The sequence below is a fragment of the Dermacentor andersoni genome, chromosome 7 (assembly GCF_023375885.2).
Source record: "Dermacentor andersoni chromosome 7, qqDerAnde1_hic_scaffold, whole genome shotgun sequence".
Lineage (NCBI taxonomy): Eukaryota > Metazoa > Arthropoda > Arachnida > Ixodida > Ixodidae > Dermacentor > Dermacentor andersoni.
In genome coordinates, this window is record NC_092820.1 from 53,463,985 (window position 1) to 53,491,973 (window position 27,989).

A 27,989-nucleotide genomic window follows, 5' to 3' on the forward strand; every position below is an offset into this window, starting at 1 on the left:
ACGGAGCGTGGTGCGACGCCAATCAGTCAGATTACCTTACTTACCCTAATTAGATGAGTAAAATGATCATAAATTGTTTGTGAGTAGATTTCAAAATACTTATGGCCAATTATAGAGCCTTTAGCGCAATTTACATCTTCCGACACTGTCTTTCACACTATCAATATGGCGTATGGGATGACGAAATGCAACGGCGCGAAGCATTTGATGAAGCACATCAGGTTAATGCGGCTATGGCGCCGGTGGCGGCAGAAGAAGGATAATACGGTATGGCTAACTTTCTTTATTGCAAACTTTAAAAAACACAGAACAACAAAGAAAATCTGACGGCTGGGTTGGTTCAAGAGCCCTTTGAACAAGCACAGTCTTGCGAAACAGGTCGGCAGGCAACTGGTCACAGGGATTCCTTGATGCCAGGAACATCTGGCCGGGATGCAGGGGCCTTCTTCTTTGGCTCTGCAGAAGGTGTTGGTGTTGATACTGCAGGAGAGAGAAAGTTGTTCGATGAGGAGAAATGAATTTGAATTATTTATATCGGAGTCAGAAGTGTAACGCATTAGCAGCTAGTTATCACGACAAATGGTCATTTTCTGGGCTTAGTGTAGATTGCACAAAAATTTCTCTTCGCGTTATATGTACACATATGTAATCTTCAGAAACCGACAAACACACCAAAAACAGCATAGTAAAATTATCTGCAGTTCGTAATGGAATTAAAAAAACGAACATGCGTATATAAAAATCAAGGTGGATGAGAACAGTGCTAGCCACTGGTGGGATACGGACCCACGTCCACGCCTTACGCGTGTCTTTGAAATTGCGCTACCCGGAGCCATTTTCCCATCTACTTTCAGGGGAATTTATGTTTATCTAGTAGAACTAACCCTGGGAGTGTTATCCAGCGCAACCACTCGAAGCCATGGTGGTGAATTTGGATAAACCGATCTGCCACAGGCGTCAGGAGTATGTGATCTTTTTGATTGAAAGGAGCGTGTCAGGGAACCCACACATGCTACCTGAAGGCATTAATCATGCCGAATTCAAGAACCTCGCCATGTGATGAACGAGAAGAAAAGTATGGAGTGACCTGATTTTACAGCGAAGCTGTTAACGGCTAGTTACCCCAGGATCGCGTCCGTGTGTATACACAAAATCCCAAGATAGTGCAATGGCGGGACGACCCGTGGCAGAGGTGAAGCAGGCGTTAAGCACTCCCCATACGTGGCCCGATCCCGAAGATAGTGAAATACCGGGTCGACCCCGTATCCAACTTTTCTGGACACGAGGGGTAAGTTCGCGTGAGTGCCACCACGTGGCGTACTGAGCTTAAGCATTTCAAACTTCCCGCGATGACGCGTGATGACGTCAACCAAAGGAAAATAAAATAATTACAAGCTATCGTTGCGCATTGAACTTTGCCACAATGCTTGTCCCGCCGGCGTTATCATTGTTCTTGATACAGTGTAGCCGCTCGTCGCCTGTAAATCCTGGAAATTACTTATCATCCTGAGAGCGTTTAGTCGCGACGAGCGATGATGGATTCTGGGCTTTTGATACGGTTCTTTCTTTTTATTTTTTTATTCTTTTTGATGCTGCGGAGTAAACAAGCTAGGCTAAGGGTCAGAAACACACATTGTTAACGTCCGAACATCGCCCGGCGTCTACGAGAGACGCTGTCTTGGACGGGTTTTGATTTTGACCTATCGATTTCGTTAAGGTGCCCCCAATTATTTCGCTAGCGACTTTGCTATCTGCACTCACGGGCTACCACCACAGCTGGAAATCGAGATGTGCTTAAGTATTAAGACATATACATGGATATGTTGGTTTTGCACCTTGATGCAAAAGTCAGGACACAGGAATTGAGCAAACTTTCTCTGTGTCGTCCTCTGTTAGCAAGCAATGGCCGAAGCTGCTCGCAATATTACGTCACATATACATTGCCCGCATTCATGTCGGCCTCTGTTCATATTTTGGAGAATTTTTAATAGACGTTGAAACCATTGCATGGCCCCCTGACCACGCTACTCAAAAAGTAATTTTATTTCTCTGAGGTCTTGTGCAAGCTTCTGCCCTCTTGCCGTTCATCAACCTCCGAGTTTCCCCGTCACTTGTATCCCATTTTGACGACTACAATCCCACGAAAGTTGGCAACGATATAATGTACATGGCATTACAGCCGTTTAAATCAATTCTACCGTGGAGACGACAGCCGCTTTTGCTCACTGTGAATGTAAATATTGCAATAATGAGCGCCATTCTTAAGCATATAAATTGATAGTCTAAAAAAATTATGCGGATCTCACCTATGTGCGAATTGATGCAAACGAAGCTTTCTGTGTTCTTTGTTGTCAATGTCATGCGTAATCTCCACGGAGTATAGTCACTCACCATCTAATGAAGTGCTGTCAATGTTTGCCTGATTACGTCCGCCATTGTGATGCAAATAAATGTAACTTGAACTCATTTTCTCAGAAATAAACGCTGAATGAAACGCTGACGCCATCCTGAACAAGATCATCAAGCGCCGTAGTGCTCGACCTTATGATGCCCCTATTGGCAAGGTTATTTTCGTGTGTGTGTTATTTTTTTTCTTTTGGGGGGGGGGGGGCGATGTGCTTTTTTACCGTAGAAACGTCCCTCGGACGTCTCTAATGCGCTTGTTTTTATTCTCAAGCGCCCAATGAAAACAGTCATCGCTGCAACTTAAGATGTCCTGGTGGCAGGCCACCATGGCGTGTCGCGCGAGTATGACCACGCTTATTCATTTGGGTTGGCATATACTATTTTATGCGTCGTACTTCGCCACAATCATTTTTCAAACTAAGCCAGAGCTCGAAAAGGCCGGCCAACTCACTAGGTCCCTTTCCTCTGTTTACTTCCGCAAAGTGTGCATCTATTGCTGTGGTTACCAAATATGCCCAGCGGTATGCTATTACTCAAGCCTGTCTGGCGACCTGAGCAACTGAAGTCGCAGGCTTTCTTCAACCGGCGTCGACGTTCAATATGACTATCGTCAAGTACTTTTCGCGGACTTCGCACACCGCCTTCTGTCTAGTGTCATCTCTTACACTACTCGCTCCTTCTAGACACAACACACACACGCAACGACCTTAATGAAGTATCAATTACACGTTAGCTGACATGCTGTCAATGTACCTTTCCGCTGAGCACCGGGATTGGAGCGTAGTCCTGTCTATGGGGACATTATCGGTCTACAGCCTCGCTCAACATCACTGCTCGTTACTCATCACTTTCTTTTTGTCGACAGAAGCATACTGTATTTCGTCTGAATATACTTTCGGCTTTAGGTGTGACCTTGCACGCCCGCTTATCCTGTTACGTTGACGGCGACCGTTGTCGTCAGGCTGCTGCCTCATTCTGAGCTTCGCCCTCACCAAAGGGCACAGAAAGTTGTTTTCACAAACAAACCAGCGGGATTCATGCCCATGTATTCGCAGCATCCTCCATTTGGGAGCTAGGCGCGCTAACCGTTACGCTACTACCTCCCTCCACAATTTTCTGTTTATCTGCCTTCCCACTTCTCGTTTTCATTGCAGACGCAGGCAGAAAGGACGCAGAAATGAAAAAAAAGTAATGATTGCTTGAGCCGCCAGCTGACACATGACCTTAACTTTGGCAGGTTACTCGTATTGGAGCGCATGTGCTTGCGGCTAAGCGCAGATTGTGGGTCGCCTTAGCTTTATTTTGCGCATAACAATAAGTTATACGCAATCGGTCACGTCCACCGCCGCGCGCCGCAGCGCGACTCCCTCCTTTCCACTGGTGGGCGGCAAGCTGTCAGAACTCTTCCTAGGTAGCACAAGACCGGCGAATTTAAACCTGCAACGTCATGCTACCTTGCCCCGGTTACATTTTTGCAATTACTAGTAAGTGCAGCGGGGCTTGGCACTTTTGCAGGCGCGCGACGTTTCTGCGCAGGCGCGAGTAAGAGCGTGTGCGAGAGAGATAAAATCTGGCAGAAAATCTGCCAAAGAGAATTTCCTTTGCTCGTGTTGCATGCCTTTGTGCCCAAGGCGCGCCGGCATTGAGGAGTGGGTCGAGTTTGTTTACGCTCCTATGCTGGCTGCCCACTGGTGAAGCAATGGGCACGAACGCTCACACCCCCATTTGGTACGTCGTGAAGGTACGCCGGACAGACATTCTCGCGCGTGCGGCGCTAGTTCGGAGTCAGTCATGCCGGATTAAACCTTTCTTGCCCCTTACGGTGATCTACCTTCAAAAAAGAAACATCACTCATGTGTCCGGTAGAGAAGTAGGGGCCGTAGTAGAGGCCCGGCAAGGTCTCCTAGTACAGTATTTTTGCTCTTGGCAGGCCTTTTGTATGCTCCTCTCCGCGACTTTTCAGTAGCATTTTTAGATGTCCCCTTGGAGTGACATATACGCTCAGCAACTTAGCAACCTCACCGCCACTGCCTGATATCACGATGTAAGGATTACGGGCTTTGCGTCTCATCTATGTTAGGTTAGGTTAGGTTAGCTTAGCTTTAGGTTAGGTTTAGACTACCTTAGGTTAGGTTAAGTTAGCGTAAAAGGCGTCAGGATCGCGCGGTGTATTCTCACAGTGGTGACGTCATGCAAATTTTCATCTTTCCGACTCGGCCACATTAGGGTGCCTTAACGTCAGGTTACGTTAGATTAGGTTAGGTTGGCGTAAAAGGCGTTAGGGTGGCGCGGCGTATTCTCACAGTGGTTACGCAGCGAGGATTTGTGTCTTTTCATCTTGGTCAAGATTGGTTAGGTTAAAGCTCGGTTACATCAGGTTAGGTTAACGTAAGAGGCGGTAGGGTAGTCTCTTTGTCCCTTGTCTCATTGTCTTTGTCTCTTTGAGTAGTCTCTCTGTGGTTGCAGGGGGCGTCGAGCGTCCCCGGCGGCTTTCCAGCCCCTTGCGTTCAACAGTGGTTGCGAAGGCGCTCTGCCGTCTAGATTTTGAGTACGTTGACTGGAAGGCGCGGGGTAAATCTGTTAAGTGAGCCTGCGTTATGGCTACTGGCAGGTTCGCTTGGCCGCAAATGATCGCCCTAAGACAGGATTCCTGACGCCTGATCAGTTATATCAGTTTACTGTCCTACCTGACGCACTCTGCAATGAGCTGGCCACATTTAGGCGCAGATTTAGGCCTCTGAGGACCTAAGTTCAACGTCTGTTTATTTTGACTCAATACCATCTTGTTTTGTCAAGATTATTCATTTCAGCTAAACTGGTTCTATGAAATTCTGGCAAACCGAAAATTTCTCTTCTATAGAACATCAAACAGCGTCATTTCGCGTAAATTTTGGGCCATGTTTTGACTAGACATAAGCGGCCTCCCCTAACAAGCGAAACTGTCCGCTTTTGCCATCTCGGTAGACTCAAAAAACGTTTCACTGGCCTCTACTTCTATTTCTGTCATCTCGTGCACAATGTCGCGACGATCATCGAGCTTTTGACGCAGCTCCTCAGCTTGAGCACCAATGTCTACACTTAGCCGTTTGAACACGCTTTTGCCTTTCAGACCATTCTGAGGACGTTGACATTACCAATGCTTCGTTATTGCGATTCTCAAGCCCCTACTGATGTACACGTAGAGATGCCAGCGTAGTGGGTCTTGATGCAGTTCTCGCTGAACGCAAACCTGCCTATGACTAATCCGTTTTCACCTACGTGAGTCCATCCATAAAAACGTCGAGCGGAAGTATTTCGACACTGAAAATGGCTTCCTGGTCACCCTGTAGGCCCTTACGAAGTTCTGACATTAGCTGTACGGGCATGCTGTTTACACCATGACGGATGTACATGGCGGATTTGTAGTCGCCTCTAAACAATCCCTTTGGCCGCCTCGGCCGCTGGGAAGTTGGACTACAAGAATACTGCATCCAATTGGTGTACAACTCTGGCTGGAAACAGTGTACGGATGCCACTACTTACTCTCCCCTGACAGCTGCCGCTGCCTCTGGAGGTTTCAGAGTTATCTCTGCACACAAGTTTGATACTGTGGCCGTGGGGCAGCGTGAGGATTCGTGGAATGTCGCCATGCTGAACGTACGTACTGTCCGATTGCTCGGACGCCCCGCCTTGAGGCACGCTCCGTTGTCAAGCCTCTCATTCCACCGTGTGAGACATCCTGTCCTGCTGCACCTTGACCACCAAAGCGACTCGTAGTTGTAGACCGTCATATGCACTCCGAGATCTGCCCTGCTTTTCATACTACCCCAGGAGTACTGACGCCGGCGTACTCGAAGCTAAGCACTTCAATAGCAGTCTTCGTGAAATAGCAGTCTTCGCGACTATTCAAACTCCGACATGATTCCCTGTTTTCTAATCTACGTGTATAAGGCTGCCATGCAAGCAACCGATAGCTTCTCACCACTCTTTAGGTTCCCTGAAAACGAATCCTTTTGCACATCTTACTCTCTACTTCCCTGCGAGCCTGACACCTCCGAATGCGGACCCAGGTAACAAGTTGCCCGACTACACAGAAAATGCTAAGAAATTGGTTATGACTTGACAAAAAATGATCAAGCTCATTACCAGCCAAGATGACTGGTAATGCAATCTTGCCTGTTATTATCAGACAATATGGCTTCGCCACTACAACGCTCCGCACGACCTCCCACTTTGACCAAGATACGTTATATGGGGTTTTCGATTTGGATTGTCAACGAAACGTAAACGCAACACGTATGTAAAAAAAATACCGTTGTCCTCACTTAGCATGCTTGATAAAGTATTTGGTTTGCAAGGGCAACGAACACTATCCGCACGTATTATGTTCGGCGAGATTAACGTAATAGTACTTGCTTATGCTAAGAAATAGCGTTGTTCAGTATGGCGGCAACCATGGCACCTGTTTCAGCGTGAATTCTCGTTATGGTTAGGTTCTCGCTATAGCTGATTGCTAGTAACTGTTTCAATGAGCATTTGTTTTGTGTAAGTTTATCATAAATGTTTGTCATGAGCGCACTGCACGTACCATTTCTGAGGTCGTTCGGCGAATCCATCGACCATATACTTAACGACACACGTCGTCATACACACCGTATAATGCGTACTATTGAATTCTATTGCCTTGGATATCTTTGGCGTCAGCAACCAGCCAGTCCTCTGTCTTCTAGCGTCTTCTTTACGCTTGCTTTCTCGTGCGTTAAACTACAAGTTTTCAAGGGATGCACACCGTAACTACCCACTAAGGATCCAGCGTTTAACGTACGGAAGGCGTCAAACGCTATTGTGAAACTCTCTAATACCGTGGACGGACTCCAAACTGCTCTGTTCATTTAGCCACCTGAGATCACTTATAAAAGACGGCTCTATAAAATATCGTTCATTTCGAACATAGCTTCCCAAATTACTACTTCTTTAACAGCTACCAATCTTAACATTAGAATTGTGACTGGGAATTCCCCGTGTGTAAGTTGCTTTTCTTTCAGAATTTGAGAAAATAAATTATGCTCCCTCACCTGCCAAAACTACGATCTGATTATGAGGCGTGCCCCCCCCGTAGTGGGGCACTCCAGAAAAAAAAATTGACTACCTGGGGTTCTTTAACGTGCACGAATAACTAAGTACACGGGTGTTTTAGTATTTCGCTTCCATCGAAATGCGGCCGCCGTCGCCTGGATTGGATTCCGCCACCTCGTGCTTAGTATCCGAACACCATAGCCACTAGGCAACCACGGCGGGTCTTTTAAAATTTGGCGCAGCTAAAACGACACATAATAAATAGACACGTATTTGCTTGACGCCGGCGACTGTGACCGCTATCGTCTGTGTGAAAGAATGGATTGATGGAAAGATGGAACGACGGACACAGCATCTCCATTTAGAACTTTTTACTGCTATAGAGTAAAGTGTCTTTTGGAAAAAAAAACATGTACGGCGTTGAATTGGAAGAAGAAGAAGAAGCTGAAGAAAGCGGACGTGCCCCGCATCGGCTCCGTCTTTTTGAATGATTCTGCCGGCACTTTTGGCAGGACCACGCATTGAAGCTCATCATCGGATTCGTGAGGTTAACCCGAATCGGTGGACACCTTTGGACAAGGTGGGCCAGCATTTTTTGGACTTCTATAGCCTCTTTTCTGTGCATCGCAAGTGGGCGCCACGCCACGTAGGTCTAGTGAGCCCGCCAAGCCGGCATGGCCGATATGCGCATGGACGACGAACTCTCCTCGGAGACGGAAGACGGCGGGAAAGAATGGGTTGGCAGGTGGTCACCAACCGAAGATCGCGATCTGCGAAAAAGACCTGGGGAGCTGGTGGACCCGCCAATTTGATCCAAGAATCACAAGGAAAGGAGATCGCCAACAAAGGTGCTGCCGGGGCCGACAAGCTCAAACGCCGGATTGTGAAGGCGTCAAGAATGCCGCAACTGCCGGAGGAGCACAGGAAAATCATCGTTAGGCCTCGAGGAGGCATCAACCTGAACAAGGTCAGCACAGCTATTGGAGAAGCGGTCGTCGAGGCAGCGGGGCTTACAGCAGACCAAGCGAAGGAAGACATCGTCTGCCCCAACTTCACACAGAATATTGTGGTGGTTAGTACACCGGACTCCTCTCATGCTGAAAGGTATGTGAGAATCAAGTCCATTACGATCATGGAGGCAGAATATGAAGTGAGTGCTTATGAAACAGCCCCCCACTCTACGTGCAAGGGGGTTATTAGAAGAGTGAACCTCAATGACAGTCAGAGTGTGATCACGAAAAAGATTGTGCATGAATACAACCCAATGGCGTTGGCTGCACAACGTATCAAAGCTACGGGATCGGTTATTGTGCTTTTCGACGGATTCAGGGTGCCCAACTTCATCAAATATGGGTCAACCCTCGTGAGGTGCTATCTGTACAGGAAGCAATTTGACGTATGTTACGCATGTGGAAGAATCGGACACAGATCAGACGTTTGTCCAACACCTGATGTTGTGCAGTGCAGGGGATGTGGTATGCAAGACCCAGGTGAGGCTCATATCTGCTCTCCCAAATGCAAGTTCTGCGGTGAAGATCACCCCACAGGTGACAGGGCTTGCAAGCAGCGGTACCAAATACCATATGTAGTAAGAATAAGAAGAAGACAACGCTCCAAAGTGGAGACCGAGATGGAATCGGCCCAACCGACAAAGGCAACCCCTCCAGGCGCCGGAAGGCGCTCACGCTCCAGAAGCACATCAAGATCAAGACAGCGCTCAACATCGAGGGGACGAAACCGTTCCAGGTCTCGGGAGGCGCAGGTGCGCTTCAAGGAGCAGGAGCTGAAGACAAACAAGAAAAAGGAGCCAGGAGCGACCTGGGCCGAGAAAGTCAAAGGTACTGTGAAAGTCACAGATGCGCTAGCCTCGCAGGAACAAAGTAATGATGCCAGAGTAGAACAGCTGATCAGAGAGGTTATATCACTAAAGAAAGCAAATGAAGAACTTAAGCAGCAGATTCAGGAAATGAAGAAAGGGTTGAGGACAGAAAGCGGCAGTGTGGCAATAGCTAAGCCGGTGTGTAGAAGTAACAGCCAGGAAGAAGACACACCGGCGCCCAAAAAGAGAGCTGTAGTTCCGGAGGCAGAATCGATGTGCTCGGTTCTGGAAGAGATTAGGAATGCGATTAGGGACCTAAAGGACACGGTAGACAGCGTTAACCTTAAGGTGGATAAAACATGGAAGTGGAAGTTAATAGCCGAGAAAAGGTTGAAAAGGCTAGAGGCCCAAGGAGAGGATGAAGAATATATGCCCTTGGAAGCAGAAAGCGCTAGAATACCCCCAGGAGCGGTAGGTGGTACAGTCAAGCGAACAGTGACAGGGGGTAGCAAGTCAGGGGGCAGCGACAATAATAATGGATAATAGAAATAGACTTAGTGTGTGGCAGTGGAACTGCAGAGGATTTCAGCAAAAAAGAGCGTCACTAGCACAGATAATCAAAACGGTTGAATATAGGCCGAAATTAATAATGTTGCAGGAAACTCTAGCGGAGGAGATCGGGCTGTCCGGCTTCAACTCGGTCTGCAAAGGCAAAGAACCAGGCAGAGGAATTGCCACCCTAATTGACAAGAAAATTCCCTACATAGAGCACGATCTAGAATTAGGGGCGAGTAAAATTGAATACATATTGATAGAAATGGTCCTAAAAAGGCACAGAGGTAAAGCGCAAAGCTTGTTCTGCCTCAACATATATAGCAGTCCCAGAGAGATGAGACAGAGCTTCAGAGCAATTTTTAATAAGGCCATGAGGGTAGCCAAAACTGCGCCACTCATAATAGGAGGGGACTTCAACGCCCCACACCAATCTTGGGGTTACCGCTGGAGTAGTAAAAAAGGGGAAGGAATCTGGCATCTCGCCACAGATTTAGGCCTTTCTCTTATCACGGACCCAGCCTTTCCTACCAGGTGTGGCAGTTCCACGTGTAGGGACACTACCCCGGACTTATCCTTCACTTATAACTTACCCAGGGCAGACTGGATCAACTCTGGTACGGACATAGGAAGCGACCATTACATACTACACATAATGGTCGAAACGACAGGGGGGGAGGTAAAGCATTTCACTTACATAGACTGGGAGCACTTTAGAAAAATCAGAAAAGACAGAGCAGACACAGATAGAAAGGGGCGCATCACACTACAAGAGTGGGTGGGTCAGCTTAGGGACGACTTGAATGCAGCAACTAAGGCTATAGAGACAGAGGAAGAGGTTGAACAAATTGATAGTAGATTGGCGCATTTGATCGAAGCCAAGCAATCGATTTTACAAAGGTGGAAATCACAACGCCTAAACAGGAGACTTAGAAAACGAATTGCTCAGCTCAATAAGAGTATAGAGGAACACGCACGATATTTGCAGAAACAAAAATGGGATGAGGTGTGTAAATGTCTAGACGGAAGGATAAAACGTGGAGGCAATTGGAGTCTGCTCAGGCATCTGCTCAACGAAAAAGGCACTAAATCGAATAGACGTACGGCAGTGGCGAAACTGGTACACCAGGAGAGTCAGACTGCAAGCGCAGAGAGCATAATGGAGCGATTGGCTACTAAATACTTGCCTCTCAGGAAAGAAGATCAGGATGTGAGTTATCCCGATTACTTAGGGGTAGAATGCAAATATATGGATCAGGAATTCACCGAAAGTGAGTTACGCACGGCACTGTATGATCTGAATAGTAGGTCAGCAGCTGGCCCGGATGGCATCTCTAACAGATTGCTTAAGAATTTGGACGACGATTCAATAAAATATCTGACCACATACATTATGGACCTATGGAAAAATGGGGTATATCCAGAAGAATGGAGGACGGCCAGTACTATCTTAATACCAAAGCCGGGCAAGCAACTCAACTTGGATAATCTGAGGCCAATTTCGTTAACATCATGTCTCGGGAAGACAATGGAGCCTGTCATATTGAACAGGTTAACGATATATGTGGAGGACAATGGCATCCTACCGTACAATCTGATTGGTTTCAGATCAGGCTTGTCCACACAAGATGCCATGTTGTTAATCAAACATCAACTGCTATTAGCTAAACCAAAAAACACTCGAGCTCTCTTGGGGTTGGATGTCGAAAAAGCTTTTGACAGAATTAAGCATAGAGCAATACTTGAAGTGATTTCCGAACTGGGATTGGGGAGAAAACTCTATGAAGTGGTCAAAACCTTTCTTGGCAATCGTTCTGCTCACCTTAGATTCGGGGATATTAAATCAAAGAAGATGGATCTCGGTGACAGAGGGACGCCACAAGGGTCGGTCTTGTCACCTATGCTTTTCAACCTGGCCATGTCAAAAGTGGCAAAGGGACTAAAAGGGATAGAGGGCATTCACTTTACCATTTATGCAGACGATGTGACTATATGGACCGCTGAAGGAAGTATGGGACATGCGGAAAGCCGACTTCAGAAGAGCATTTATGAGGTAGAGTCTATTTTAGAAGGCATGGGACTCAAATTCTCTGCTAATAAGTCTGAACTCCTTGTACTCAAGAACAGAAGAAGGGGTAAAAAACCGAGGGGATACGTTCCCGAGGAAGAACCCAGGTTAGTACTGACCACGAAGGCAGGCGAATCTATTAAGCAAGTAGAATCCATTAGAGTCTTAGGGTTATTCCTGGAGGCAAACGGGGCAAATGGAAGAACAATACGACACATCACAAGCAAGACTGTGGAGGTAATAAGACTGCTAAGGAGAATCACTAACAGACACAGAGGGCTGGGAGAGGAGAGCGCCATCAGACTGGTCCACGCTTTCGCCTTGTGTCACTTCTCATATGTAGCTGGGATGCTCACTTGGACACAGACAGAGATAAACAAGTTGAACAGATTAATTAAAAAAGCTAGTCAAAACAACAGTGGGGTTACCGATTAACACTCCGGATAACAAATTAATGAAACTCGGGCTCCACAACACAATAGCCGAGATAATTGAAGCTCAGCAAATTGCCCACAGAGAGAGCCTCTCTGGAACAAGGCCAGGTAGAGCAATACTAGAAGAGGTAGGATGGTGCCCAACCGAATCCAAAATTTCAGGTGAAGGCACAGTAGAACTAAAAGATAGCATAAGAAAGGTAATCAAGACAACTCCTTTCCCCAGAAATATGCACCCGGTGCACAACCTGGAAAGACGAAAGGCAAGGGCCAAAGCTCTCCTGCAAGAGATAGAACACGACAGAGAACATGCAGCATTTGTAGATGCTGCGTGGGTCAGAGGAAAGAAAGCCTTTACGGCAGTAGTAGTAGATGCAGATGGTCTCACTCGGGATGCTATTACAATCATGACTAAAGACACGACAGTCGCGGAACAAGTAGCGATAGCATTGGCTTTAAGGAATAATAAGTGGACGAAGATTTACAGTGACTCTAAGATGGCTATTAGACACTTTACCAATGGCTTTGTAACCAAAAGGGCTGCCCAGCTGATCGGTGAGTTGGACAGCCAAGAGATCGAAATCCGCTGGTTTCCTGCGCACATGGGGTCTGTCGATCCATCTCGGAAGAATTTAAACGAGATGGCTAACGCAGCTGCACGAGGACTTACTATCCGTGCACTACGCGACCAGGACCTTAATAATATACAGGAGGAGAACAGGGACCAATTACTAACATATAATGAAATCACGAGGCATTATTACATCAACAGAAGGGAATTCCCAGTGCCACACGCTAAGCTCAATAGAGCTCAAGCGGTGACTCTGAGATTGTTGCAAACAGGAACTTATCCAAGTCCAAACTTTATTAACAAGATATATCCTGAAAGAGAGATACCAATCAATTGCGAGAAGTGTAATGGCATCATTACTCTGGATCACATGCTTTGGCAGTGTCCTGTGACTTTCACAGACTGTGACAAGGAGAGAGACTGGTGGCAGCGAGTCCTACACAGTGGAGGTCTTTTCGATCAAGTACAGGCCGTCCAGAAGGCCCATGATACGGCGGTAAGGTTAAACCTTACTGTCCCGACGTGGGAGCCGCCTGCGTCAACCTAAGGGTTGATCTTCAGGACATTAAATAAAGTTCATCATACCATACATACGGCGTTGAATTGGTTCTAGTAGTAGTCCGAAAGCCATTCTCTAACCGAAAGTGCTAAATGGGGATCCACGTCATTTTGTATATATTTTTGTGGATAGATGGTTTCATAGGTGACCAAAAAAGGTTACATGCTATTGTATAGCATGAAGGTTAACTGTAGATGCGTTTTATCATGAAAATGAAAGTTGCTCAAACGTTTCGAATACGTCCCGCCAGCTAAAGCTGTCGCATTTATTCTGTGACACATTGACTCCAAAGCGGCATCTGGTTTATCATTCGCGGAGTGCCAATTGTTATGATAATTCACAAACCAATCTCGGCCTCTCGCTTGAAAGAGATCTTTTAAAGAAAATGTTGGCAAGCAATTCTGAGCATTCGCAGCGCTACAGAAGCATTATTTCAGCATTCATTGCATGGTGATCTCAGATCTCCGCCGACATTGACTCTATGAAAGGTGGACTGCAAGAGCAAGAAATCAGCTGTCTCAGATATCTCTGAACCGCGTTTAGTGTAAGGACACTCTCACCGACAGCGTCACGTATAAATTTGTTGCGATTTTTGGAGGAAAACATGCTGCTGTGCCTAATTTTATCGGACTAAGTGCCCCACAGCACACACTTCCGCCAGTATCAGCTTCAGGTCCCATATTGATGAGTTGAGAATGGAAACTTGTGATATTGATTTCGTCAACAATGCAAATGACATATAGAATACCAGTCATAATTGTTGCACGAGAAACAGGCTGACGCAAATTGTATTGCTACGCAAGCCGGGCGCGATCACGCACAGCATGCAGTTGTGGCAATGAAGGAGTCTACGTGCCGCGATAACTAACGTTGCCGTATCCAGTCGTCTGCTGTCTTAAGCACAGCAGAAACAAATTTTGGTTAACTTCACTGAGGATGAGCTTCTTTAGATAACCGGAAGCGAAAGTGTACATTCTATATATAGCCCCTGTTTCCATGAACCCTGTACATATCTGAACAACATTTCGTGGCGACCCTCAGCTCACCGATCTTTTTCATGAGCCGCCTCTTTCCTTTAGTCTTGATCTTCGACGATGCCGGGCAGCTGCAGACGTAATCTTCTTTCCGGGGCACGCCATTGCCCGAGACAGTCGGTGAGCGCGCCTTGCGGCATTTGCAGCCGCGCTCACGGACCAAGCGGGCCGCCTCTTCACGGCTCAGCAGGATCATGCGGTTGTTGCCTGCGGCGCGATGCATTTCGTGAGACTAGTGAGAACACATCGCACCAAATACGTCTATGGCAACAGGGAGGCACTGCACAGCGCTCTCATTGGACAAGGCTTTTATTGGCATTGCGACGATTTCTGTTGCACCGTTTTAAATAGGGCGGCGACAAATAGCCAGTAGTTCTTCTTGAGCTAATGTTGTTGCCCTACATATATGGCAGCCTAGCATTTTTCCTATGTTTTCTTTATCTTCTCTCTCTTCATTCGTTATCTCTTCTGTATTCATCTTTTCTCTCTTCGCAAACGACCATTATTACGCGCGCGCCGTCGACTTATTGCCGCCACAAAACTCGAAGCGCCCTCTTTTATCTCGCATGAACGCGCTCGACTAACTGTCGCGTGTCAAATTAAATATAATAAATATTGTGATGTTGGCGACACAGAAGTCTGGCCTCTGAAGTTCAGCCTCGATGTAATCAGTGCCGTCCGTCAACACCCGTACAGCCTTATTTTGCCGCACGGCACGTTTTCTGAACAAAATAAACTTGGAAATGGGGACGTTTTATTTAAAGCGGAGAGAAAAATACATTATGGAATTTCAGGTCAGTGTCGACACTCGCTGTATTTGACAAAGGCACAGAAAAACTAATCGATCACTAATCCCAACATCGAAACTAATCCCAACAATGCGGCCAGCGCGCGCCGCCGTAGCAGACGACGCAGATCACGACTCCGCCCCTCGGGCCTCTGCGCCTGCTCGAGCTGCTGCCACCGCACGACTCCATTGCGTGCCGCATCGCAATGCAATACGTTCAAAGTTTTCCCCTAAGTGTGAAACAGACTGTACACGCTTCTATTTGTCTTTAAGAAGATCGGTACGCTTGACGATTATTTTTATGGCTGCAATGCGGCGAAAGGGCAGCGTCTGCTTAACCATGTAATGACTCTGAGCAGGTGATTGGAAACGACATCGTATGTACCGCCGGAAAAATCGTCAGCACATACGATGCGGCACATACATACGGCACATATATACGAGCTAAAGTCATTTTTGCAGTTTCTCACAATATGTTTGCTACAAATCCGTGTTGTCTCTGATGGTGACAACGGACTTCCATCGACACTGTGAGGAAATAAACAAAATATATCGTTGCATAGCACAAGTACGACATGCGCACACAACTTTAACTAGTGTGTCCCCTACAATATGGAATAGAGGCAGCTATGTAGACAGCTTGGCCATTTTTTAACAGTGCTCAAGAGACGGAAGTTGAAAGTATTAGTAATCATTCCTGCTTCAGCAATGCCGGCGCGACCAAGACGCGGGCGTGTATCGTCCAGTAACTCGATCGATCGGTGCAGTGGTGAAGCGGGAATGAAATCCGGTCATGTTCAATGCATCGTGCACATAATCAATTTCTCGGCACGCATGAACTTCGGCCACTGCCAGCGCATACGAGTGGTTTCAATTCTTGGGCAGCGCACACATAAATGAAACACGAGAAAGAAGACAGGACAAGCGCTCGTCGAACAAGTTTCTATATAAATAAAAGGATTATGTACCGAGTAATTATTAAATTCATGTGGGTTACATATAAAAACCGTCATACACTCAGGAGTGATCAATTTACGAGCTCGCTTCGTTTTTCAGTTGTTTACTTCGCTCGGCGCACCGCAGTAATCCACGTCTGTCGTATGCTTTTTTCGTACCATTTTCTTGTGAATCGGCAGAATTTCACTGGTGGCGTAAACCCTTTCGTGTTTACATTGCTGTCGTAACAATTAACAACACAATAATAATTTCCGGTCATGCGAAGAGGCACCTTCGCAAACAAGAGACGTGTCCCGCGCAGCGCAAAGTGAACGCGGGCGCGATCGTGAAGCGGAGCTGCGGCGGAAACCTACACCCGTCGAGGATGAAATCGTTCTGCCAGGGGAGAAACGAGCGCTGGCGTCTAGGATGAAACTTGGCGTACGGTCGTCCATAGTGCCGCGCAAGATGGGCTGTGCATTGACCATAGATACGATATGGCACCACAGTGGCGAGCGTCGTCTGTATGGCAACTATGCGCTGCGTGGCTGCTGTGAATCGCGCCCAGGCCTTACCCACGCGCTGCCTCTCGCCATATCCCGATTAGCGACGCAGTCGCGTCACAGTGCGGTCCGTTTGCAGTGGGACTTGTGAGACAGACTGTCCATGCCAGCTACGCTATTCAAAGCTTTATCTTCTTAACATAAACTCTGTACCTATGTAATCATAATTCAAAATATTGATATGCGCAATGAAAACACGTATATAGTGGTTTTCTCATTTCACATTAGGGAGTATCGTAATTGTCGGTGAATTTTCTTTGTCGCATATTTACTGCTGTCTACCTTGGGGAAATATAACAGAAACCAACACCAGGAACCTGTATTTGCTACAAGAGAAAGCCGTTTCTGCTATTTTACGCGCAAGCGTAACTGGCCAGCTCTCCAAATCGACGGTGCGTCTGAGGAAGCGAAGCAAGCGAATGAAGAAGGCGCCCGGACGTGAAGGTAATCGCGCGGCCGGGTAAGTACGAAGGAGCGATCTCAGCGCGCGCCAAAATACCGCCACCTAAAGGAATGTATAGGCAACGTTGAGCGAAGTGGGGATGCAGAAACGAGGTGAAGCGTCGCGGAGGAGGAAGTTACGCGGATGTACTCTGGGTTGACCTGCTCTGGCAGTTACTATAGATTTCTGTTGCGATGCATACGTACTGGGTTCGGGTCGTGTTAACATCGTTTTTACGCACCGTACGCTGTGTGTGCGAGTGAAAGCTAGTGACGGTGATCCGACAATGGCGGCTCATGCTGCCGTGCGTAAGAGCAGGAAGCGCGTCGTATTCGGTCGCGCGCACGGTTGGCACTATGGAAAGAGGGAGAGGGGGGGCGAGCGTTTTGTACTTCGGCCGCGCGCGGTCGCCGCGGGCTTTATCTTGAAAGCCATCTGCTTTGGGTGCACAGTGTATGTAGGGAGAGGGCTCGTACCTTTGCGTGTGCTGTGTTCTCACCGTTCAGTTTGCGTTGAAGCGATAGAGAGTACGAAGGTCACGTCGCTCGCTGCTGGTGCCGCGATTCCTCACGCCAGAGTTTTTGACAGCGAGTGTCCAGGTTCATCGAGTTTGAAATTCTCAGGTTTGCCCATGCGCGGTCAAACCATAATGAGGGAATGTTTACAAAGGTAGGTTATACTGCCGGGGCGGCTGTGTACGGCGTGCCCGCTCGAGCCCTGTCTTGAATACGATCTGCGATGCGGACAGCGCAGCCGTCAAGGCTCACTGAGGGTCGATAGCGTCGTGTGCGCTATAGCACCCTCACGCTTGTGAGTCACCCGCGTTCACGAAGTGAAACGTTGTTCTAGCTTTTTTTAAATTTAGCTTACGATTCTCATGCGGACTCTTCATCCCGGAGCCTTGGTTTCTCTAGTATTCAATAACTTCTAAACTGACACGCTAATTATACAGTTGAACTTTGAAGTCAAGAACTGTACTAAGTTTTCTTTTGAAGCTATCAAATCTTACACTAAAGTATGATAAATATGATACATGACACTCCCAGAAATGGCATGTTCCACATACCGGAACTAATTGCGCACACCAACATTTATCTTGTGTGCAAGGAACGTTGCTGAACTTCTTTAAAACGTCATTATTTTTATAATAAATTTTTGTTGTTTGTTGTTATTTCTTCGGTGTTCTTTTTTTGCACCTTTCAATGTATGCTCAACTCGCTCAATCCACTCACGAAATTTCTTTTGGGCTTTTTTGTCCGTGCTTCTGGCATTGTATGCACAATTGCGATTAATGATTTCATTTCATTTGACTTGATCTTATCGGAACCTCTATCTTTAAATTGCAAGTTTGTCTATACAGGTAGCGACGTCACCTCTATCGATCTCTCCCTTGTTCCTTTTTCACTAATACCATATCCATATCCATACCATATCCACTAATACCATACTTTTTTACTGGCCACAAAACTACAGACCGAGTTTGCAATATGGACAGAAGCGGCCGCTAGGGGTGCCACTACAGCTGAGGCTATGATGGCCGGTGCTGTCGGCTTGCTTTGGCGGTTTACAGTAATTGAAATCGGTTTAAGCACTATCGCACCAGGCCGGCACGACTCCGATTTTTAAGTGGCGACTTCCTGAAACAGCTGTGTTGTGCCGAAGACCGTGTTGCCAGGTGTGGAGCCATCGGTAAGCAGGTCAAGATGATTTTCTTTCCCCCCTCCAACAGGCACAACGGACCCCTGTGTTGAAGTAGTGGCTGTGGAACTTTTGCCGCTAATTTTAACATGTGCTCCTCACTTTTTTTGTGTGTTTTCTTTTACTCATCCTAAACAAGTCATTAGCGTATTCGAGGCAAGGAAAAGTTCCAGCGCTAACTTTTCGTGTTTGACAACCGATTTATTCGAGTGGTGCAATTGTTGACACAGGTACCTGCAGCCACAGTTTGTGTTTCGCTTCAAACACAGGGCTGACTGCACAGCGCTGACACGAAATAATGACGAGCAAGACATGCTGATTTGCGAATACGAGCGCCGTCGCATCACGCTAGCTGAGGCGAGTTCATTATGTGAGTGGCTGGCGGCTCCAGGGGCACCTATAAGAACACCGACTGGGAGACAGGAGACAGTTATTGACAGCTGGTTCTTGCTTTTCTTTTAGAACCCTTCTCCGTGCACACCGCATGCTCGTTGAAGTATCGTAAAAGGAAACTCTCTGTCTGTAAGCGCTCAGTTAGAAAGCGCGCAGCTTTCCTCAGAAATGTCCATGCCTTGTGTATACTCATATAATTCAGCGAGGCGCGCTGCAGTATTGTGTGCGTGTTGGGGGAGGGCTTCATTTGTTGCCCGTCTGAATTGTTAGGTAAACAAACGTGTCAGCAGACCCGCCGTGGTTTCTCAGTGGCTATGGTGTTGGGCTGCTGAGCACGAGGTCGTGGGATCGAATCCCGGCCACGGCGGCCGCATTTCGATGGGGGCGAAATGCGAAAACACCCGTGTACTTAGATTTAGGTGCACGTTAAAGAACCCCAGGTGGTCGAAATTTTCGGAGTCCTCCACTACGGCGTGCGTAATGATCAGAAAGTGGTTTGGGCACGTAATACCCCATAATTGAATTAAATTGAAACGTGTCAGCAGAAGAATATCACTACTTCTATAGCCCTTGAAGAATGTGTACTAAGCTCCCGCTACACGAAGTCGTATTTCGTTCGTGTAAGTGCCGGCGAGTGTTACCGGCAGCATTCGATGGACAACGGTCGCATGGCGATGTTGGCTTAGGGCCGTGTCACAGCTTCCGGCTTCTTGCATACGCATCATACTACACTGCGAATCGCTTTAGCTAGAAAAGCAGTATCATTCGTCCTAAATTTTATTTACTTTATTTATGATTACCTACATCCCGACAAGGAATTTCGTAGGGGGGCGCGGGACATGGATCACAACATAAGACAAATGACAAGATATCGTTGTGCACTGCACACAATAAGAAAGGACAAAACCTTAAATTAGGCGGAACTGTACAGAATATACGAAAATTGCCGCGAACATACATTCTCATTATTAGAATCACTTCGGCAGAATATTTCCATTTAGGTCTACATTATTCACGTCGACGTTACCTTAGGAAACGGAACAAAAGCTCATTGTGAGTTTTGTTCACGATATCATCTTGGAGCCAGTTTCATATTTGTGTTGTTAGAACAAACGAACCATTGAAAGTGCACGTGTTGAACGGGTATTCTAATCTTTTTCGTGAATTATCTCGACGAAGCAAGATGTACGTCGGTTCTGAGAAATATTCGTGTAGTATAATGGCATTCTTATTAAATAAATATTGTGACAGGCAGACCAAGTAAAGTTTTAAGATTAGTCCGAAGAAGCCGACGCTCTTAACATTGCACGCTAACAACTTCTCAGCTGCTTAAGTCATAGACATTTAGAGTATGGGTAAGAAAAGCCGGGAACCAATTGGGCGAGCCGGAGTCAGTGCCAGTGTAAGCAAAGGTACAGTATAGTGAAAGAGGCGTTAAATACCAACGCTAAGATCAAGAGCAGATTGACAAAAGGCCAGATAGTGATAGGTGTACTAAAATCTCATTAAATCAAGCAGGATCAGGAACTATTTGCCTATGCGGCCCACTTCAAAACGGGAACACTAATAAATTAGACATCATCAAAGCGCGGAATAGAAGCCCAGTTGCCGCACGACGCGTTTCTCAGCGTTCGCATGCACCGGCGCGCCATACATTCGAGAGGTGCGCGCCGCATTTGCGGTGGCGCCACTAGATGGCACTTTCGGTTCTTCGGGAAGAGCGTAGTGACGCAACCCACCACCCCGTTCTAAAGGGGACGCTCATAACAACCGTACATCCGAAGCGGCAACGAGGAGTCCCGAAGCAGTACACGCCGCATACACTAATCGTTTCGACGGTGACAATATGTTGTGTCGCTACATTGGTTCAATGGTAAACGCATTATCGTCGGCATTCATCGTAAGGTGGAATGTGCCGAATTTCGGATATCATGTGCTTACGAAATTAGAACGCCTTGTGAATAAAATATCAATATCTCGCTGATTACCTTTAAAGTAACTATACGGCACATATTACCGTGTCGAATTGTAGCCGGTCGTTTTGCATATCATATCCGCTTGGAACAAATTCTTGGAGTAATACGAGTTTCCACATATGCGTTTGAGAACTGGGGCCTTATAACGTAAAACTATTCCAATATGTTTTTATTCCAATCTCGTGACGTCAAATTTGCGTAACCGCCTACGCAAGCACCGGGCGGTTACCCCCAGGGTTGTCTGAACAGACCAATCAAACGCTCTCCTAGTTCATAGAGGTCACTTTTGTTTGCTTGAAAAACGAATAACATTGCCTACGCCTAGCGCCTTGTCGTATCCAATTGGCTGACTAAAGGCGAGGAGCACGCTGAAGTGGAGAGGAATTCGACGGGGCCGAGCCACTGCACTGAAAATTGATAACCAGACGAAGAGTGTGGTGCCGGCGTCTGCGATTGGTCCGCTTTCCCTTACATAGCGTAGCTTATGGTGGCTGGCCGAAAATAGCGCCGGTATGCAACGGAAGCTTAAGAATGACGCAAAAACTAATCCTAAAGCAAGAATAGTTGGAAGAACGAGGTCGTAAACATGCCGAAAGTGCTTGAAAACGCTACACGGCCACACAAGAAGTTTTATTATACGCAAATAGACCCATGCTTTCCGGCAGGCGCGAGTAGCCAGTGATAGCGAAAGGTGGCAGTCATCTTTTATTCCATTCGGAACGGGGCTGCCTGCGGCTATTCAGACAGAAACTCAGTTTTGTTCGGCGTATTAATGCATCTTTAACGCGTACACGTCACTTTGACGTGGTAAGGTGTTGCGGTCTTGTGACGCTGCGCGACAGGCAGGTGAAGTGGGTGCAGCCCGAAAGCTTTTGACTAATAACCAAGGGCTAATGGCTAAAAGGCGTCGAATCAAAAACAACAATTTTTATTTTTTTCGGGCAAATGATGCATAACCAGTGTGTACACATCATATCAGATGGGGAGCTATCGCGGTTTTCGTGACGTCACGTGACAGACAGGTGAAGTGGTGCGGTCAAAAAATGTTTTGAGCAATTGCGTAGGACTGATTGCAGAATAAAAAGTTTGGAAAAGTTTTACCTGATAGCGCCCCTGTGCGTCAAAATGCTTGGTGTTAAGTAATTTTTGAGCTTCATTACTAAAGAAGCCGTTTTCTGAAAAAAGTTAACCGAAGTACAGTGCAATCATACCCGCAAGTTTTTGACAGTGCCTATTTCACAACTAGTGTGAGTGAAATATTCGTTTCCAATTATTATGTTTTGCGTAATCACTAGGTTGATTAGGATATGTGCCCTTATGTAACTAGTTAAAGAGGTGATTATTGAATTTTTATATTTGTTCCAATATGCGTTTGTATTTCCTGTGCAAGTAAAGTCCGGCTTTTCAAGTAATCCGGCTGTAATGAGCAGATTTTTAGTTGATGCGAAAGAGCAATTTAACAGTTTCTTCGCCCTAAATAAAGTCTGGGTGAATTCATCCTTCATATTGAGCACTAAGACGTTTGTTTTGTTTCCTCTCTACGAGATCCAAGAAAGATGTAGCATCAATTACCAACGGCTCTTCACCGCGTCGGCGACATTACCTTCTCTGTGCTTTCTTGGTAGGATGAGTCTTCATTCCTTCCATAGTCCCAGAGATCTGCGTTCGGAGCGCTTTCTAAATGCAAGGATGTTATGGAAAGCCCGCTGTTCTAATGAAGGCTTATCCCACGCATATGTAAGGTGTGTATAGATAAGAAAGCTAGGACAGCTATAAGACAGCTACGAGTGTAGCGAACTTGGCTTTCTTACAAAGGAATATGTAAGGCGACGCGGACATACATTGTCGCTAATAACGAATGTCATAGTTCTGCTAAGAAACGTTTGTTTAATATGCTAATGACCCGCCGTGGTTGCTTAGCGGCATGGTGTTTTTGCACGAAGTCGTGGGATCGAATCCCGGTCACGGCGACCGCATTTCGATGGGAGTGAAATACAAAAAGACCCGTATGCCGTGTATTGGGGGCACATAAAAGATCCTTTCGGGGTCAAAATCAATCCGTAGTCGCCTACTACGGCGCGCCTCATAGCGACATCGTGGCTTTGGCACGTAAAACTACATGATTCAATTCAATATGTTATTCTGAGAACTTCGCCTGTACTTGCCTATATGGAGAAATTGAAAGCAGTTACATTTTAATAAATCCTATTAAAAGGAAATATTCAAATTGCACCTGATAATTTAATATTCATTATGGTATTACATTCCTCAATGCAAGCAGCATCACATCGAGTGCACCAGCAGAGTAGCAAAGGCACTCCCGCTGTTGCAACACACGGAAAAGGCCCGTGACGAAGTGCATGACAAGTTCGAATGCGGTTAGATACGTGCAGTTAAAGGCAGTGCATATCTGTGCGTCTCGTCGCCCTGCCATTGAAACAGTCATTCCTGTCATTCATTTCGACCACATTGGCACTAGTGTTGCAGCTGTAGTTTCCTAGGATTGATGAAGCGCCTGCTAATCTTATCGAGTAAGCTATAATCGCAAACGCTGCATGAAAGCGATTCTCAACTTTACATTAGGGGCACTCACCGCCAAGCCACGTGAAGACCGTGAAGGCAACCCAGGCCATCAGGAGGGCACCACCGAAAAATCCGACGGTAAGCAGGATGCTCTTGGTGTCCCATATCATGGGCCTGCAAAATGACGAGGATAGTTTGGTTAAAGAGCGGGAGATTTCGATCGCGTTTTCTCTCTAGCACAAACCTGAAAAAAGTTTGGCACTTTTAGGCGAACGAAAAGCGCCTCAAGCGAAACCGAGTTTTAGCGTTGCGCTGAAGGTGTCTCAGAATGCTGGCTTGATCACGAGTGCGGCAACAAAAGCTGCGGGCGTCCCAGTTTCTTGGTGCACAAGAACATACTCAAGGAAGACCGTGAACGCATATGTTTGTGCACATACCTCAAGACAGCTGTAGAAGCCAACTACGCTTCCCTGGCTTAAACTGAGCCAATGGAGTGGAGCCTGCCACTGTGTCAAATTGGCATCGTGGTGTTTCAGTCAAACGCAATGCGCGTCTGTAGAGATCTTCTAATCGTGCACATGCGAGCCGCGTTTGCACTTTTATACCGTGAGAGTACGACGGCGACGGCGTGAATACCTCTTGAAGGTCTGTATAACTGCCAACACAATAAAAAAGCTGGCTATTTGTGCATGTGATTTTCGAATTACGATAGTACCATGGCGGGTTCGATCTGTGGCTATGAGGTTCATGCGCTGTGCTTCACTTAACTTGTTTTGTTCAAGGCCGCGATGACCGCGTTTAGGCGCGTGCTAAATGAAAAGCACTGATGGCTTTATATTGAGGTGCCCGGTATTTACCTTATCTGGTAAAAGTAATCCGTAGCCTTCCAGTGAGGCGTTTCTCACAGCCCCAGCCTTGCTTTGGCTTTGTTACGTGAAACACCACGAATACATTATCGAATCAAGTAGTAGGGCTTCGGCACACAAAGTATAATACTTTCTTTTATGTACTTCGGGTACATGAATACCGCTAAAACCTGTATCATTGTGGACCTGCTTCTCCTCGTGCATCATTTGATTTTAACGCCTGCAAGCCTTTGCTCGGTGGAGGAACAGAAGTGCTACTGGTATGTCAGTAGAATTCACAAAATTGTGTTTCTACATTTCGATGACAATAAAATAACACAACGGCCAATTCTATAAAGCGTATTAGCATAGCCGTCACCTTCGCATTATATAGTACCTATGTCAAACGGCTTTGATGGTTGTAAACGTTACGATTCCTTGTAATCTCTTCTAGTCATAATTCCTAAACAGGTAGGCACCTGTAATTTTGGTTTCCGTTCAAGGCGTCAATACATTATTATTTAAGAAAAGCATTGTAATGAGGCTTCAGTGTCATTGTTTATACTTACAAGTCATCATATGGTGCTGAAAATGAGAAAGAATGTCAACTGTATCAATGACGTCTGTATCATACGCGGTAATAAAATGCCTACTTGATTACCATGAGCTGATTACTAATACACATATTATCACAATGATCATTCCACATCTCACTGTACTTCTCGCAAAGTTCCATAGGATGTCCACTAACATGAGCACCTTTGGACTGATTTCTTTGTCTCGACTAAGAAGTTCCTCTGCAGAGGCAAACGTGAAGAAACATCATAAATCGTTCACCAATCATTATCAAGCACCACCATTTGATTGCAGAAATTTTTGAGCGTAATGATGATATCCTGCTGTAAAAAGGATAGTGGCCAGATAAAATGTGCTATCATAAGTGTCATAATAGCCACTGAAAAGACGAATAGAGTGATGAACATGAAAGACGATATAGGCGTTCGTTTAATTGGTGTATTATATTATGCTCCATAGTGTGCCTTCATCTTCGTAGCGGCAACTATGTCCACAAGTAAACAGCAGCGATGCTTAGAATAATTTCTTGTATATTGCCAGACACATTTCAAAATTTTTTTTTGAAAGATGCTAGTGGGCGTTTTAGAAAAGGGGGCATTCTGTTTGCCCTATAGACCAGGAAAATCGTGGCATTTCTACAGGACGCTAATAAACACCTCGACGCGTATTCTCAGACCTTCTAGTAAACTATGATTTATCTCACTAGCTTCTGTCCAAGCCCCTCTGATCCCCTGCCACTCGCAATAACGATCGCGATAACGATTGGGAATTCATATCGCGCCCGCGTTAATGTACCACAATAAAAATTTGTTGGCAAAGGTACAAGAAGCGTCAAAAAATATCAACAGAAGGCCAGAGGAGCACAAGAGAAGCGCTGCACTATTTACTGAAGTTTGTTGAAGCAATACAAAATATATATACAAATATGTCAACGTTTTTCGCACGCTGCAGCTAACATTCTCAACCTTGATTCTTAGTCTCGACCAAATTTCGATACCTTTAAATATAACTGCTCACATGCAGGACACTAGCCACTTATTTTGAGATTATACTGTCGATTCGCACATCTGTTCAACGAAACAAGAGCGGTCTTGTGGTTCGTCATAGGATAATTATTTAAAACGAACTTGTATACGGAACATATGCTATGTACAAGCGCATCACTTTCTTTATTAGAGAGATTAGTCCGGTGACATTTGAGATAATTGACAGAACTTGGTATGTCCATTGTCTTGAAGCTTTCGACTTTGTCTCAGCCGATGTTTACGTCCCCCACAAGGAGTTGAATGAGTTGTCTCTGCACGCATGAAGCCCGACTTGCCATTTCAAACTCCTGATTGCATATAATTGTCTGGTTACATTTCTGTGCAGAAACTTTACAACAAGACGCAGCCTTATGGTTTTAATGTTAATTTCGTAAAAGTGTGCATTGTCATGAGCGTGCTATGAAAATTGCCACAACCGGCTCTTCTTTCACTCTACGCTCTCTCTTTTTTTAATTATAAAACAAAGATCGCAAGCATGTTTCCATTTCCATTTCATTTAAAGTGCTTCGAAGGAGCATTCGCAGCATCTTCGGTTAAAATCTCGTCGACCTTTAAAGGCTCTTCCCTGTAGTCTTCAGTGACATCCCAGTTCTTTAGTTGAATACCAAGCGTTCTTTTTGAAGTAAATCTTCACAAACACCATTTATGTCCACTGTACATACCATTGATAGTCATGAAGGTTATCAGCTAAAATGCTCAAGCCCCTCATTAACAAACTTCTAATTACATTTGCTATGGCACCTTGGAGACGCCATTGCCTGAGAAGAGCCGGTAGACAGCCTTCTACAGGTTTCTAGCAATCATTCAGCAAATCAACTTCTGCAATGCATCCAGATTTGAGTTGCCTCTAACAACACTGGTGCGTCAGCTAATCTATGGGTCTTGAAAAAATTATTCATCTCTTTTTAAATGTTGAAGCAGTTCTTTAGAATTACATATTAAGAGTTCACCTATATATTGTAAAGTATTCTCCTAGAGCACGTAACAAAACGTGAAATGCCCTAATGCGTTTCCTGCCGGCCTGCCACAAGAGACGTAACAAATCTATCTTTTAATATCTGCTGGTACACTAGAATTGCTAAACGAAAGAATATCTTAAGGACCAAACACTACAAGAAGCCTCTTCGAAGGCGCTCAGGCAGTAAGCATAAATTCACACTGGTGGCACGGAGCTAAATGAAATAAAAGCACGTTTATTATACCTGAACTTCACTTTGTTTTTAAACCTTGGTCTGGGAAAATATATAAGGTAAACGAAAGCACTTGTAAGGATGGAGCAAAGCTTAATAGAAAGGTTTCAATACATAGCTAAGAAGCGTTGGTTTGTATGCATAAAGACTGCAGAAAGGACAGTGGTGTAGTAACACATTCCAGAAGTGATAATTATCACGCGGACAAGTGCAGGGAAACGTCATCAAGGCTTCTGCACCTTGAAAGAGCCCAAACGGCAACGAGCGCTGAGCAGTTCTTAAAGCTTCACTCCTGATTGCTCAGATGAAATTCTTGGTGAACTAGGGTGGTTAAACTTGACACTCCAAACTTTACCAAACAGCTTCGCGATATAAGAATTACTTACATTTCTCTCTGTCATCAGGTTCCTCCGTTGTGTCCCGCGATGGCATGATGTCAGGCCTCGATGTCTTCGGCGCGATAGAAAGCTCTTCTTCGTTGTTGTGGTTGTTGTCCTAAGTGGCCGTTGCAACGAA

At 45.9% G+C, this 27,989-nt stretch overlaps 1 protein-coding gene across 3 annotated transcripts; it reads right to left on the reverse strand.

Moving 5' to 3' along the window:
* Positions 1-268: 268 nt before the first annotated feature.
* On the reverse strand, positions 269-27,989 carry LOC126534438 (uncharacterized). Of its 3 annotated transcripts, XM_055072140.2 has the most exons (5): positions 27,860-27,989; positions 25,231-25,246; positions 23,887-23,990; positions 14,511-14,705; positions 269-480 (listed from the first exon to the last, which is right to left on the reverse strand). In XM_055072140.2, exons 1-5 carry the CDS (start codon positions 27,903-27,905, stop codon positions 395-397), a joined length of 447 nt encoding a protein of 148 aa, XP_054928115.2. In that variant the 5' UTR covers positions 27,906-27,989; the 3' UTR covers positions 269-394. The 3 variants fall into 3 exon arrangements, with proteins under 3 accessions (XP_054928115.2, XP_054928116.2, XP_050037672.2); XM_055072141.2 differs by lacking the exon at positions 25,231-25,246 and having other exon boundaries at positions 27,860-27,942; XM_050181715.3 differs by lacking the exons at positions 25,231-25,246; positions 27,860-27,989 and adding an exon at positions 24,061-24,244.